Genomic DNA, 13,001 nt, shown 5'->3' with positions numbered 1-13,001 from the left:
AAATGTATTTCTACATAAATAACAAAAAAGCAAATTTCAGGGTGCCTGGGTGGCTCAGTCATTGGGCGGCTGACTTCAGCTCAGGTCCTGGGATGACACTGGGCTCCGTGCTCAGCAGGAAGCCTGCTTCTCCCTTTCCCACTCCCCCTGCTTCTGTTCCCTTTCTCGCTGTCTCTCTCCGTCAAATAAAAAAGTAAAAATCTTAAAAAAAAAAAAAAAAAGATTAGATACATTATTAAAAAAAAAAAAAAAGCAAATTTCAAACTAGCTCCTATACAAACGACCACAACTCCAAAACAAGCTTTTCTATAGGCTTTTCCACTTATGAATAAAACAATTCACCCAAGGAAGTCTCTAATATGAAATGTTAATGTTAAGTTTTTCTCTTTGTTCACTCTGATAATTCTCTGAAAAGAACTCACAGGACCAAAAGTTAGAAACTAAGTTTTATTTTGTTTTATTTTAGAATATAAGTTTTCAGCAATGAATTCATATTTTTATCCAAGGCCATAACCAAAATACCAAACCAAAATATTTATCAAGTAAATGATAAAAGATAAGGGACCAGTAGAAAGAATCATAGGAAGCAAGGTTTAAATATAAACCATATTTACTTACAGGATCAACAAAATCCATATTAAGTCCATAACATAGCTTCTGGATTCGAGATGTAATTTTGTCGAACATAACCCGCTCTTGGCGGCCATCTGAAGAATCAAACCATGCAATTCATATTAGCACTCATTAAGACAGCAACATCAAAGAATCGGAGGTAATCAACACATGAACTTTAAAAATTGACAAACATGAGATGCTTTTTCACAGATAAAAGATTCAGATCCCAACACTCATCAAGAAATTATTTTTTTTTAAAGATTTTATTTATTTATTTGACAGAGAGAGATCACAAGTAGGCAGAGAGGCAGGCAGAGTGACAGAGGAAGAAGCAGGCTCCCCGCTGAGCAGAGAGCCCAACGTAGGGCTCAATCCCAGGACCCCAAGATCACAACCCAAGCCGAAGGCAGAGGCTTAACCCACTGAGCCATCCAGGCGCCCCAAGAAATTATTGTTTTATCTTCAAAAAGTAGGGATTCTATACACAAAGTCTTCCCTTCTTCCCTTACATTATATATAAATCAGCTGGATTCTCACAATAACATCCTAAATGATGTTTCTTCCTTTGTCCCACCCAGCAGCCAGAATTATTCTTTAAAACTTAAGTCAAAATCATGTCATTATCCCCTTCAAAAGTCCTTAACAGTGGTTTATCATCTCCTTCAGAATTAAAGTCAAAATCATTCTAACAGTCCATAGAACCCTACACAACCTGTCCTATGTGCCCCTTCCCCAATTTCAACTTTTGCTTTCCCACTGTTCCTTGTTTCCTCTACCCTGGCAACCCTGGATTCATGACCATCTACACTTTTTTAGGTCTTTGGTCAATGTCATCTTCTCAGTAAGGCTCCCTTGATCACCCTATTTTAAACTGCAATTCCCCAAACACAGGTGTGCTCTTCTTATCCCCATTCTCATTCTATGCTTTATTTTTCTCTATAGCACTTAGTATCATCTGACACACTATATATTTTACTTATGTATTTGTTTACTGTGTGAGTTTCTCCACTCATCCACGAGAATATAGCTTCCAGAAGGAAAAAGTTTTTGATGTTTTATTTACCAATATATTCCCCAGCACCCAGACCAAGGACCAAGGACTAGCCCATAGCAGGAACTCAAATATTTACAAAATGTTAAATGATTTAAAACCGGTCTCCAGGGATGCCTGGGTAGCTAAGCCTGCCTTTGGTTAAGCGCCTGCCTTCTGCTTAGGACATGATCCCAGGGTTCTGGGATCGAATCCCGCATCAGGGTCCCTGCTTAGTGGGGAGTCTGCTTCTCCCTCTGCCCCTCCCCCCACGTGTGCTCCTGCTCTTCTCGTTCTCTTACTCACTTTCTCAAATATAAATAAAATCTTTAAAAAAATAAATAAAAAATAAAGCCTGTTTCCATTCTAACACCTTCATGATAAATTTGGCTTACATACCCTTCTAAGGTAACAAACGATTTTGAATATACTTCACACCATGTAAAGAAGTTCTTCGTTTTTTTAAGATCTTATTTATTTATTTTAGATAGAGAAAGCATGAGTTGGGGGAGGGACAGAGAGAGAAAATCCCAAGACTCCCCAGTGAGCACACAGACTGAGGTGAGACAAGATAGGACCAAGATATCAGGATCCTGGGGCACCTGGGTGGTTCAGTGGGTTAAAGCCTCTGCCTTCAGCTCGGGTCATGATCTCAGGGTCCTGAGATAGAGCCCCGCATGGGGCTCTCTGCTCAGCGGGGAGCCTGCTTCCCCCCTCTCTCTGTCTGCCTCTGCCTACTTGTGATCTATTAAATAAATAATTAAAATCTTAAAAAGAAAATAGTTGCTCTTATTGGGAAAACAATGATCACAGTTATCTGAGATACACAAGAGACACTCAATAAATGTTAATTTATCTCTTTGCCCCTCCCATCCTTTTTAACTAGTAACTAAAGGACAACTTATTAAATATATGTTTACACTTGGCCTTCTCATTCATGTCTGTATGTTGAAACTTAGCTCAGTGGCTGGCTGAAGAATAAATCAACAGTAAGCACTACTAACCTGTCATCAACAAAACTATCACGAAATAAAACACCTCGGGCTCTCGTGCACTGAATGACAGCCCTTCTCTTTCTGATCACCATTGTGATCTCCTATTCTGACCAGACTGACATATGCAGGATTTAATTCTGCAACAGAGTAAATCTACTGGCCCTCACTGGAACTAGGCCGTTAGTGCTCTACCAGCTGGCTAACTAAGCAGACAGGTGACCACAAGGCAATATTAGCAAACAGATTTCTGTAGCTGCCAAGTTAACCAGGTAACTGACAAAAAGTACAATAGCAATTGATTTAACTCGCACAGGAAAGGGAGGCAGACTAATGGTCTAAAGGACCATTCTCTAGCCTATCATTCCACTTAGTCAACTTTGCAACCCCTAGATGCTAACTTTATCACATCATTAATCCTTGTTTCTCACTGCCTACATTATCCTCTTCTCTCAAGCAAAGTCTTCCTTAATTTGGCCCCCTACCACCTCTTCACCTGTTCCCAGTGAAACATCATTAAGTCCGAACAGGGCCTCCCAGTCCCATACTCACATCAATACCTGTACCTTACTATGCCTACAAGTCCCTCTTCCCACCTTTCCATACATCTAACTCCTACTTAATCTTCAACTCTCACCACATCCACGAGACCTGCCCCGAACACTTACTCACAGTGACCTCTTCCTCTTCTGAAATCTTCTAGAATACTAATTGTCTGATTTCCTCTTGATTATGAACTGTCTTCTCCAGGGGCGCCTGGGTGGCTCAGTTGGTTAGGCGGCTACCTTTAGCTCGGGTCATGATTCTGAAGTCCCAGGATGAGTTCTGCATTGGGTTTCCTGCTCAGGGGAGAGTCTGCTTTTCCCTCTGACCCTCCCCCTTCTCATGCTCTTTCTCTCATTCTCTCTCAAATAAACAAATAAATAAAATCTTTTTAAAAATAAAATAAAATAAACTATCTTCTCTAATTCTCTCTTCAGCAAGATTGCTAGTACCGTAAGACCAAGGATGTGCCTCTTCTACAAGGTATAAACTTTCAATCCCTTCTACCTGGAAGGCTCAGCCCACAGATCTTCACATAGCTGGCTCCTAATATTATTCAGAGCTTAGGGCAAATGCTAACACCTGAGAGCTTTCCCTGACAATCTAATTCAAGATTACCTTCTCCATCACCTCTATTATGGGTTTACTTGTCATGATCTCCCTAATGACTATCTGGAAATTAACTGATTCCTACGTTTGCCTGTTTCTTATGTATACTTACCACTCTCACCCACACAAGAATGTAAACTCCATGAGAAAAGGGATTTAGCTTGTTTTGTTCATGGCTGTAATCTCCAGTACCTAAAACAGTTCCTGGCACAAAGTAATACTAAAAAAACACTTTCTGAATAACTGAACGAATGGGCTCCTACAGCCTTTACTTTACCTACCAGGGTATTTATCGTATTTTATTATATTAAGTTTTCTGATGTGTCTATCTTTTGCAATTGATTATTAAGATCCTTGAAAACAGGACGCAGGTCTGCTTCCTCACCACTGTTTCTCAGTGCCAGCAGAACATCCACACAGATTTGTAAGATAATACAGTGGGCTGTAGAGGTGATTAGGAAGTAGGGAGGGAGTAAGGGAAAAAAGAGGAAGGGCTAGAGAACAGATTTAGAAGAGAGATTACCAGAGTACACATTGGTGCTTTAAAAGGAATTATTTGGAAATGTTAATTTCATTTTATGAAAACTGGTACACACACACACATACACTAGTGTGTTCTCAGTCATGATGTAAAATGTAATTCTTACTGTAGATTGCAACCCAAAGGTTTGAAAACCATATACTATATTACAAAGCACACTTTAAAACTCAGCTACACTGCGTTTATTGCAATGGTTCTCAACTTTAATTCTTTAACCTTAATCTCCTTGAGCAATACAATACTCTCCCATTAGGAAAAATATCTGAAGACAGCAAGAGAAAAACTCATCTACTATTTCCTTCTGTTACCTAACAATTTTCATGTGGATTATTCCTATGTCCCTAATAATCATAAGATCTCTGAAGATGAAGCTGCTTTCTTCCTCTATTATTTCCCCCAGAATCCTTAGCAAGATATAAGCACATTCAGTAAGTACAGTAGTACTCCCTTAGCAGCAGGGGATACATTCCAAGACTGAAATCACAGAATGTGTGCCTGAAATCACAGAAAAGTACCAAACCCTATATATACTGTTTTTCCTATATATACATACCTATGATAAAGTTTAATTTATAAATTAGGCACATTAAGAGATAAACAATAGGGGCGCCTGGGTGGCTCAGTGGGTTAAAGCTTCTGCCTTTGGCTCAGGTCATGATCCCAGGGTTCTGGGATCAGCCCCTCCCCCCCCATCGGGCTCTCTGCTGGGCAGGGAGCCTGCTTCCTCCTCTCTCTCTGTCTGCCTCTCTGCCTGCTTGTGATTTCTGTCAAATAAACAAATAAAATCTTTAAAAAAAAAAGAGAGAGATAAACAACAAAAACCAGTAATAAAATAGAACTATTATAACTGTATACTACAATGAAAGTTTTGTGAATGTGGTCTTTCTCTCAAACTATCTTGTGGTATTGTATTCACCCTTCTTGTAATGATGTGAGATGATAAATTGCCTGTGATGACATGAAGTGAGGTGAAAGATGTAGGCCCTCTGATGTACACTTAGGCTACTACTGATCTGACAGTACTCGAGAGGATCATCGGCTTCCAGAACACAGTTGTTGGAGTAACTGGAACCGTGGAAAGCAAAACCCTGAATAAGTGGAAGAGGGCTACTACACAAGTTAGGTTGACTGCCAGCTGCCCTCCTGGATAATTACATTAAAATTAACAAAAATGACAGAAGCTAGTCTGCTATTTATTGGTAAGCCAAAAATAAGAGAGAAAAAGAAAAACCCCGAGCACATTAAAAATAAAAAATAAGGGGCACCTGGGTGGTTCACTCAGTTAAGTGTCTGCCTTTGGCTCAAGTCATGATCCAGGGTCCTGGGACTGAGCTCCACTCCAGGCTCCCTGCTCAGCAAACAGTATGCTTCTCTCTCTCCCTCTGCCCCACCCAACAACCACCTGCCTCGTGCTCTCTCACACTCTGCCTGAAATACGTAAATAAAATCTTCAAAAATTTTGTTCAAAAATAAAATAAACTCAATTATAACTGTGTAAATTAACAAGCTCTGCTGAATGCTACACGAGCAGAATCTAGCTGAGAATCATCTGGATCAAATTATGTTCTCTGAAGGAGTAAGAAACAAAATAAGCTCCACCTTTTAGAGCTTGTTGTAGGTAGTACTTTTTAAACTACAGTATTTCAAAGTAGACCCTAAGGTTAAAAACACAACACAGGTGTGTTACCTACTCCAGGAATTTAAGTTCACAAGTTTTCAATTCATATTTGTTACAGACTTATCAAAAGGGAATCTTCATCCTTCCATACCTTTTTCTAAAGCTCTAAAAAACCAGATGTTTCTTTCATTCACCGGAACAGACCAATAGAAGTGAACTGTGTATTCTGGTCTTTTGGTCTCATCAACTAAAATGGAGGACAGGGAAATTCAGAGAATGATGTTCTCAAGATACTAAAAACTGGAAGAAGGGCCATCACTGTCCACTTCTTTTATCTCTTGGCTTTTATTAAACTCCCTGGACAAAACCAAATCAACCACCTGCCTACCCAGAGAATCCATTAAATCCTGTATTTTTAAATAATTTTTCTCATTCACTCTTTGAATTCCTGTTTGTGGCAAATCCGATGCTAAGTGTGGGCATAAAGTCCGCATCTTCTTAATGGATAACCGGCTAGTGGAGGAAACCACCAGTCAGTCAATCAGTAGTAAGTGCCTACAATTCTGAAATAACTTTGTTTTAACAGAGGCAAGCAGATTCAAGTCAAACTTTGTTCCCACCTGCTTACAGTTCTCTGCTAGACACACGTTTTGCTCTTGTTTTTCCAATCTGATTAAACCTTTTGCCAAGGCAGGGGCTATCTCCTCTTATAATTTCATACTGACAAGCAAAGATCTGGCACAAAGGAGGAACTCGGCAAGTCTAACGGGAAATAATTACTGGGGAAGAACCCGAGTCCTTGGCTCTTCCCAGTCAGTCCCCATCCAGTCGGAAGTTGTCCTGGCCTTCCTACTCCGATTCGGTATCAGTAGCCCCAGTCCCAAACTTGGCCGCATACCTCCCACAAAGGGCAAATTCCAGGCATGTCTGTGGCTAAGATTTGTTCTTTTTCACCCCACATCCCCACAAAAGAGATCAGGAAACTGAAGAACAAGTCCCTTCTTTCTGGCTCCACCCACTTCCTAGGACAGGTCACCAGCCCCAGGGTGTTCCAGGACACTCCGACGTTAGCCTTGGGTTCGAAACCCGGCCGCACCATCGAGGGTGGCCTTGCGTCAGTCACTCCTCTCTGCACTTCAGATTCTTTACCCGAGAAGCGGAGCTAATAAATACTGCCCCGAAAATGCTCGGTGCACACAGTAACTACTCGATAAAAGGGAGGTAGTATTCTTTTTCTTTTTTTTTTTTAAGATTTTGTTTATTTATTTGACAGACAGATTACATGTAGGCAGAGAGGCAGGCAGAGAGAGAGAGAGAGAGGCTGAGCAGAGAGCCTGATGCGGGGCTCGAGCCCAGGACCCTGAGATCATGACCTGAGCCGAAGGCAGAGGCTTAACCCACTGAGCCACCCAAGCGCCCCGGGAGGTAGTATTCTTTTGAAAGGCGGCAGGATGACAAAGCAGAGGGGGCTCATGCTGAAGACCAGCGGGGGGCGAATGTCGGGGGGGGGGGGGGGACGGGAGGGACAGACTGACGCAAGCCAGAGGCCCAGCGGGCTTGACAGGGCTGGAAGCCGCGGCGGGCCGGGCGGGAAGCGGTAGAGGTGGGCGGGCGTGGCCAATTCCAAGGGCGGCAGCAGCCCGCGACCCCTTTACCTGCTTCCCAGTAACCTGCTGCCCCCTCCCCAGCCTCTCACCTCGCTTGATCACATGCATCGCGGCTAGCGGCTGAGGCGCTGAAGGATTCGAGACGGGGCTGCAATTCAGAGGCGCCGGCGGGATCGAGAAGGTGGTAGAGTGCGAAAGGTCGGGTTCCTGGGGGGCGCTCAGGTGCAAGGTCTGGATTTCGGAGCCAGAGAACACTTTCCTCCACGGAGCGGAGGCGCGACAATCCGAATCCCCTTCCCGCTCCCGCCACCCGAGACGCAAAATCGGCGCGACGGAGCTCGAATGACGCTTACTCGACGCTGCCAGCGTCCCGGCTCGTGGGCAGGGCCAGCGCAGCCCCAAACGGGCCTCGCCCGATAGCCGCCATGTTGACTACGGGCAGGGCCCTGGAAACTGCGCCTTTTCCATGGCCACATTGGGTATGGGCAAGCCCGGCGAGAAGGCGGTTGGTTCTCCTGCCGCCATGTTGATTGTGGGCAAAGCCAACTCTGGGCCGGAACCCCGCGCTGCGCGCACAGCCCGCCAAGCCTGGGCCCGCCCCTCTCCTTGGCGCGCCCCGGCCTTAGTCAAGATGGTTCAGGTATTTTTGAAATAAAAACCCAACCATTCAAAACCCTTTCTTGCCTTGAGGACTGTTAGAATATAATAACCCGACTGCTATCCGATGTGAGCTGCAGCCTGTGATCCATAGCTGGAGGCAGCCGGGAGCCCCACGCTCCTATATCGGAGGAAATCTGGCACTCAGTCCTTGGAAGAAAGTCCTGCGAGCCCGTGTTTGATTTTATCCTGATGGGAGTGGGAGCTCTGGAAGAGTTTTGAGCAGACCAAGGCAGAGCCGTGGCCCATTTGCTTTTATAATTCTCCAGTGGGTGGTGGTAGAAACAGTGGAGGTAGAATGGACAGTGCTTGGTGATTGAATGAGGGGAGTGAGAATAGGTAAGAGACGTTAATACACAAGAGTGATGTAGAAGCTTGTGATCTGGACGACACAAACTGATTATCATGAAAGCTCATGTGGCATCCCTTTATAAGATCTTTCCATCGGTTCCTCACTACCCACCAAGCTCCCTGTGAAGTAATTCTAAAAGTCATAGGTGATAGGCAAAGCCATAGGATAGATAGGGTAAGGATGGCCCAAAGATGGGGTTGTCAGATTTGGCAAACAAAAATAATGTGTTCCAAATGTTGCAGGGACATGATTACACTAAAAAAGTTTTTATCAGAAATTCAAGTTTAACCAGGCAGGCATCCTGTATTTCAACTGGGACATCTGGTATTTCAACTGGCAGCCCTCTCTGGAGACCTTTTGGGTATGTGTATGAGAGTTTCAGTTTTCCCTGTCCAAGGGGAAACAGTCCCTTCATCCTGTCTCCAATGCCACGAAGAACACAATGAGAGTCAAAGCCAGCAGAGGTTAAAATCTCCTACATGCTTTATTGGACTTCAAAGAGTCTTATGAAATAACACAGAAAAACCATGTGAGGGTGTCCAGGGGGTACAAGGCAGTCTGCAGCCTAGCACCCTCCTAAGACCAGCCCCAGGTGCCTGCACCCCAGGCCCAAAATAGGATCCCAGAGTAAAGGCATGGGAAGGAGTGGGGCAAAAGGAAAATACCTTTACAGCCATAGCAAAAACAGGTAAGGGAGAGAGTTGCCTAGAGGGTGGGAAGGGTGTGGGGGAAGAGGTCACACAGCTGTCTTCAGCTACACTATCTTCCTCAGCCACCCCCTTCCCTAAACCAGCTGTGTCCTTTTTGAGCCTCTGGCCCAAGCTATGCCATAACATGAAAATGGGGTCTGACAAGGGGAGTATGTGGTGCAGGCACTTGGGAAATTCAGGAGATTTTCTTTTTTCAATTTAAAAATGATTTTTTGGTTCAAATGCAACAATATCCTGCCCAATAGCTCCAGCGCCCCCTTAGAGCCCTGTATCATGACTGAGGCTCCCATGGCCAGGGGAGCCATTTGTCCTGAGCTCCAGGAGTACTGATGCTTAGAGAGCTTTTGGGCAGCACCTCTTATAGTCAAACCCTCCTGCAGTGTGGGAGAGCAGGGCTAAGAAAGAGGCAGGTGTAGGTGAGAGAAGAGAGAAAAGGTGATGGCCCTGTGGCCCACACATCTGGCTTCTATTCATCCCCCAACTAAGAGAGGAGTCTCTCCCAACCTACCCCCTAGCCTAGCCTCTCTTCAAAGTTCTCTAGTAGCTTGTTCTCTAGGAATGTGTTCCACTCCCCCACAAACCCCTAGAGGCTCAAGCGAGCTCCAGGCCAAGTTTCCTTCTGGCCCACCACACTCCCAAAGAACAGACCTCAAATATTGGGCCCTAGGCCCCAGTCTGAGGCAAACAGAACCATCGCGGGTGGGGTGGAACATGTCTGAGGCACAGATGTCGGAAGTTACTCCTCCTATCTTCCCCCCCAGGCTGCCAGGGGAAGTTGGGGAGTGGTGGGAGGGAGGAGCCTGAAAGCAGGAAACAGAGAAACAAGAAACCAAACTTCAAAACTGGGACAGCAGAGACAGAAGCTGGACCCCAGAGGTGGAGGTGAGGGCTGAGGGGACAGCAACTAAGACATGCACTGAAGTAGAGAGGGAGTGGCAGCAGCAGCCCATGGTTGGGAGAAAGGCAGGGCAGGCAGGCCATGGTGGTCAGTTAATAAATAATATTGAAGGACCCAAGGATGAGGGGGGCAGGTATGTACAGTGCCAGGCCCCTGGGCCAGCCCCTCCCATGCCCCGCTCTAGGGGCCAGGTATCTTGGAAGGGGAGGAAGGGGGGCAGAAGACCAGGGAAGGACACATTATCCTGCCACTGCCACTCTCATCCTGCCTACTTCTTAAGAGGCTTCTTAAAGATTTTGAGGGGAAACTTCTTCCGGCCTGGGCTGGCATCTGTCTCCTCGCCAATGGAGCCATTATCCTCCTCAGCCACAGCCTTCTTGCCAGCTAGATGGGGAATGCGTGTATTTCGGCTAGCCTGCAGGGCTCGGCTGTCCCCAACTGGAGATGGCGTGTCTGGGTCTGGGGAGCTGGAGCTGTGAGAACGGGAAGAATCCAAAGGTGGAGAGCCACCAGGTGGGGCTGAGGGGCTCAGCTCCATCAGGCTGTGGGCCTTGTCCAGCCCATGGTTCAGCGCCAGGAGTGCCTTCTTGGCCAGGGCAGGACTGTCAGGCAGTTTCTCCGCCAAAGACCCGGGGTGGACCCCCTCAATCAGCCGGTGGCTGCCATTGGAAGTCATGGCACCGAGGGCCTCATCTGCAGCACGGACCATTGGAGGCGGCTTGGGGGCCACACGCTGGCGGTCACTCATGTGGAGGGAGGACTCCGAATCGGAAAGGGTCAAATCCCTGCAAGACAGGGCAGAGAGGAAGAAAGAGATACATACAGGAGAGGCGGGTGGAAGAAAGGTGAAGAAGAGAGAGGAACAGCATGAGAAGACAAGGAGGGGTGGGAAATGGGTATAGAAATAGGGGGAGGAGCGAAAAAAGAGGATGAACAGGCAGGGAGGCAAGAGAGAAGGATGAAAAACAGAAGGAAGTTGAGTATGCCATAAGTACAGGACAAGAGATAGGCAGGAATAGGGAATGGGGACAGGTTGGGGAAGAAAGAGAGAGAGAGGAGGGTAAAATCAGGGAGAAAGAAAGGCAAAAGGAGGAACAGAAAGAAATAAGAAGGGCCAAGAGGATTAAAGAAAGAAAGAAAAGTGATAGAGAAAGAAGAGAAAAACAAGAAGCAAAACCAAAAGTCATTACACCATCATCTGTCTGGCAAAGGGCTTTCTAATGACGGGACCCCACCCTGCTGAGTGGCCAGGTCCTAAACTGGTGCAACCATACGCTTGAATCCACCCCCTCAACAAAATCTCTGCCTTCCCATAGCAGGCTGGATTTCTTAGAACTCAACCCTAAACCAACACAGAACCCACACATTACCCTGAATCACCATTCCCCACGCCTTCCTCCCTGAATGACTCCTGTCACACCCCGGGACACATCCAGACTGGGCCAGGCAGCAAGGAACAGGGCGCATGCAGTAAGTGGGCCTGACCCAGGCTGGGGAGGAGAAGGTTAGAACAGCCTTGCAAATAATCCCTTATGCACCCCCAAAAGGCCAGGCAGCAGGCCAGGCAGCAGTCCCTCACAGGACTCAGGAAAGTGTTTCAGAGTTCAAACCAAAGTCTGCTGGCAGTTGGAAAGGGGGGTCTTTTTCGGAGCTCTGTGAAAGGGAGAGTGTAGGCAGGTGCAGAAAGACAGGACAGGACGCTGGTCTCTAAGGTGGCAGTGGTTCCGAAGAGCTGCCACTAGAAGTCATAATTTCCATCTCTGCTTGAGGCTTGTCGTGTGACCTAGGACACGTCATCTAACCTTGCTTGGTCCTCAATTTTGGCCAAATGAAGAAATTACCAATTCAATTATCTTGCAAGGCTGTTTGGAGGATCTGATATGTTGGCAAATCACTTGGAAATGTAGACTGTTTGGGGGAAGGAAGATGATGAGGCCAGTCAAGCTGGAAGACCCATACGTGGGCCAATCTTAAGAGACTTCTTTGCAAGGCTGAATCATGGGGACGTAGCACTGCACACTGGACATGCACACACAGAGGTTAGTCCAGAAAGCTGAGGCCCTCTAAGGGGCTGGCTATTCCTAAGAAGGCCCATGAACCAATTCCAGATGCCTCCTCTCCTGCCTCTACAGACAAAAGGGTAAATACAGGGGTCCCCTGCCAGTCTCTAAACTCTCCCTCTACTTTCCCAGAGGAGAACCCATAGTAGGGGCAGAGGAGAAGGCTAAGGGAAACACTTAAACACCCAAGTCAGGAAGCAAAGGGGAAAAATCAGGAGTGGGAGGGGAGAGCACCATAGGACCTGGAAAGGAGGCGGCTGTGGGTCAAAAATTAGGGTGGGCACCAGGGCCCAAAAATAAGCAAAAGCAGAAGGTTGACTCATAGCTCCTGAGGTTTATTTCTCTGTAGGAAGCAATTAACTGGGTAGCTACCCTGTGGGCCAGTATCTTCCTCGAGACAAGGAGCAGCAGAGAATAATGCCAGCTCCCGCTCCATCCTACAGCTATTGTTTCAACCACATCCTCTACTGTTTACTCATGTTCAGTTGCATATTTGGTTTCGTATATCTGATACGGTCCTCACTTCTGTCTAAACATGCCCTCATTTCCCTAAGTTCCAAGATGATCCACTCCATACCCTGCCTTTTCCACATACATATGGACCACAGAGCAAGGCGCTGAGACAGTTCTGGGGAGCAACCGCACTGGGAAAAGGGGCCCTCTATCCTGATGAGGTGAGGCTCCCGGGGGCTTACTTTTCTAATGCCAAGGGAGAGCGGTCAGTGGGTTGGGGCCTTCCCAGCCTCACTCCTCTTACCCCAACGCCCCA

At 46.3% G+C, this 13,001-nt stretch overlaps 2 protein-coding genes across 6 annotated transcripts in view; both read right to left on the bottom strand.

The window, feature by feature from the left end:
- Nucleotides 1-8,122, bottom strand: part of RRM1 (ribonucleotide reductase catalytic subunit M1) — a 37,442-nt gene extending 29,320 nt beyond the window's left edge. The window contains exons 1-2 of one of the 2 annotated variants that reach the window (XM_082749883.1): nt 7,645-8,122; nt 619-707 (exon numbers count right to left, since the gene is read on the bottom strand). In XM_082749883.1, coding sequence (XP_082606009.1) covers nt 619-707; nt 7,645-7,663 — 108 coding nt within the window. In that variant the 5' untranslated portion in view covers nt 7,664-8,122. The remainder of the gene's footprint in view (nt 1-618; nt 708-7,644) is intronic. The other variant, XM_082749884.1, reaches the window with a different exon arrangement.
- A 907-nt stretch (nt 8,123-9,029) lies between these two features.
- The window catches only part of STIM1 (stromal interaction molecule 1), a 185,954-nt gene continuing 181,982 nt past the window's right edge, over nt 9,030-13,001 (bottom strand). For all 4 annotated transcript variants that reach the window (XM_082749887.1, XM_082749885.1, XM_082749888.1 and 1 more), the window contains one exon: nt 9,030-10,957. In XM_082749887.1, coding sequence (XP_082606013.1) covers nt 10,913-10,957 — 45 coding nt within the window. In that variant the 3' untranslated portion in view covers nt 9,030-10,912. The remainder of the gene's footprint in view (nt 10,958-13,001) is intronic.

This window comes from Mustela nivalis (assembly GCF_964662115.1).
Source record: "Mustela nivalis genome assembly, chromosome: 9".
Taxonomy (NCBI): Eukaryota; Metazoa; Chordata; class Mammalia; order Carnivora; family Mustelidae; genus Mustela; species Mustela nivalis.
This window is presented reverse-complemented; position numbering and strand designations above follow the sequence as displayed.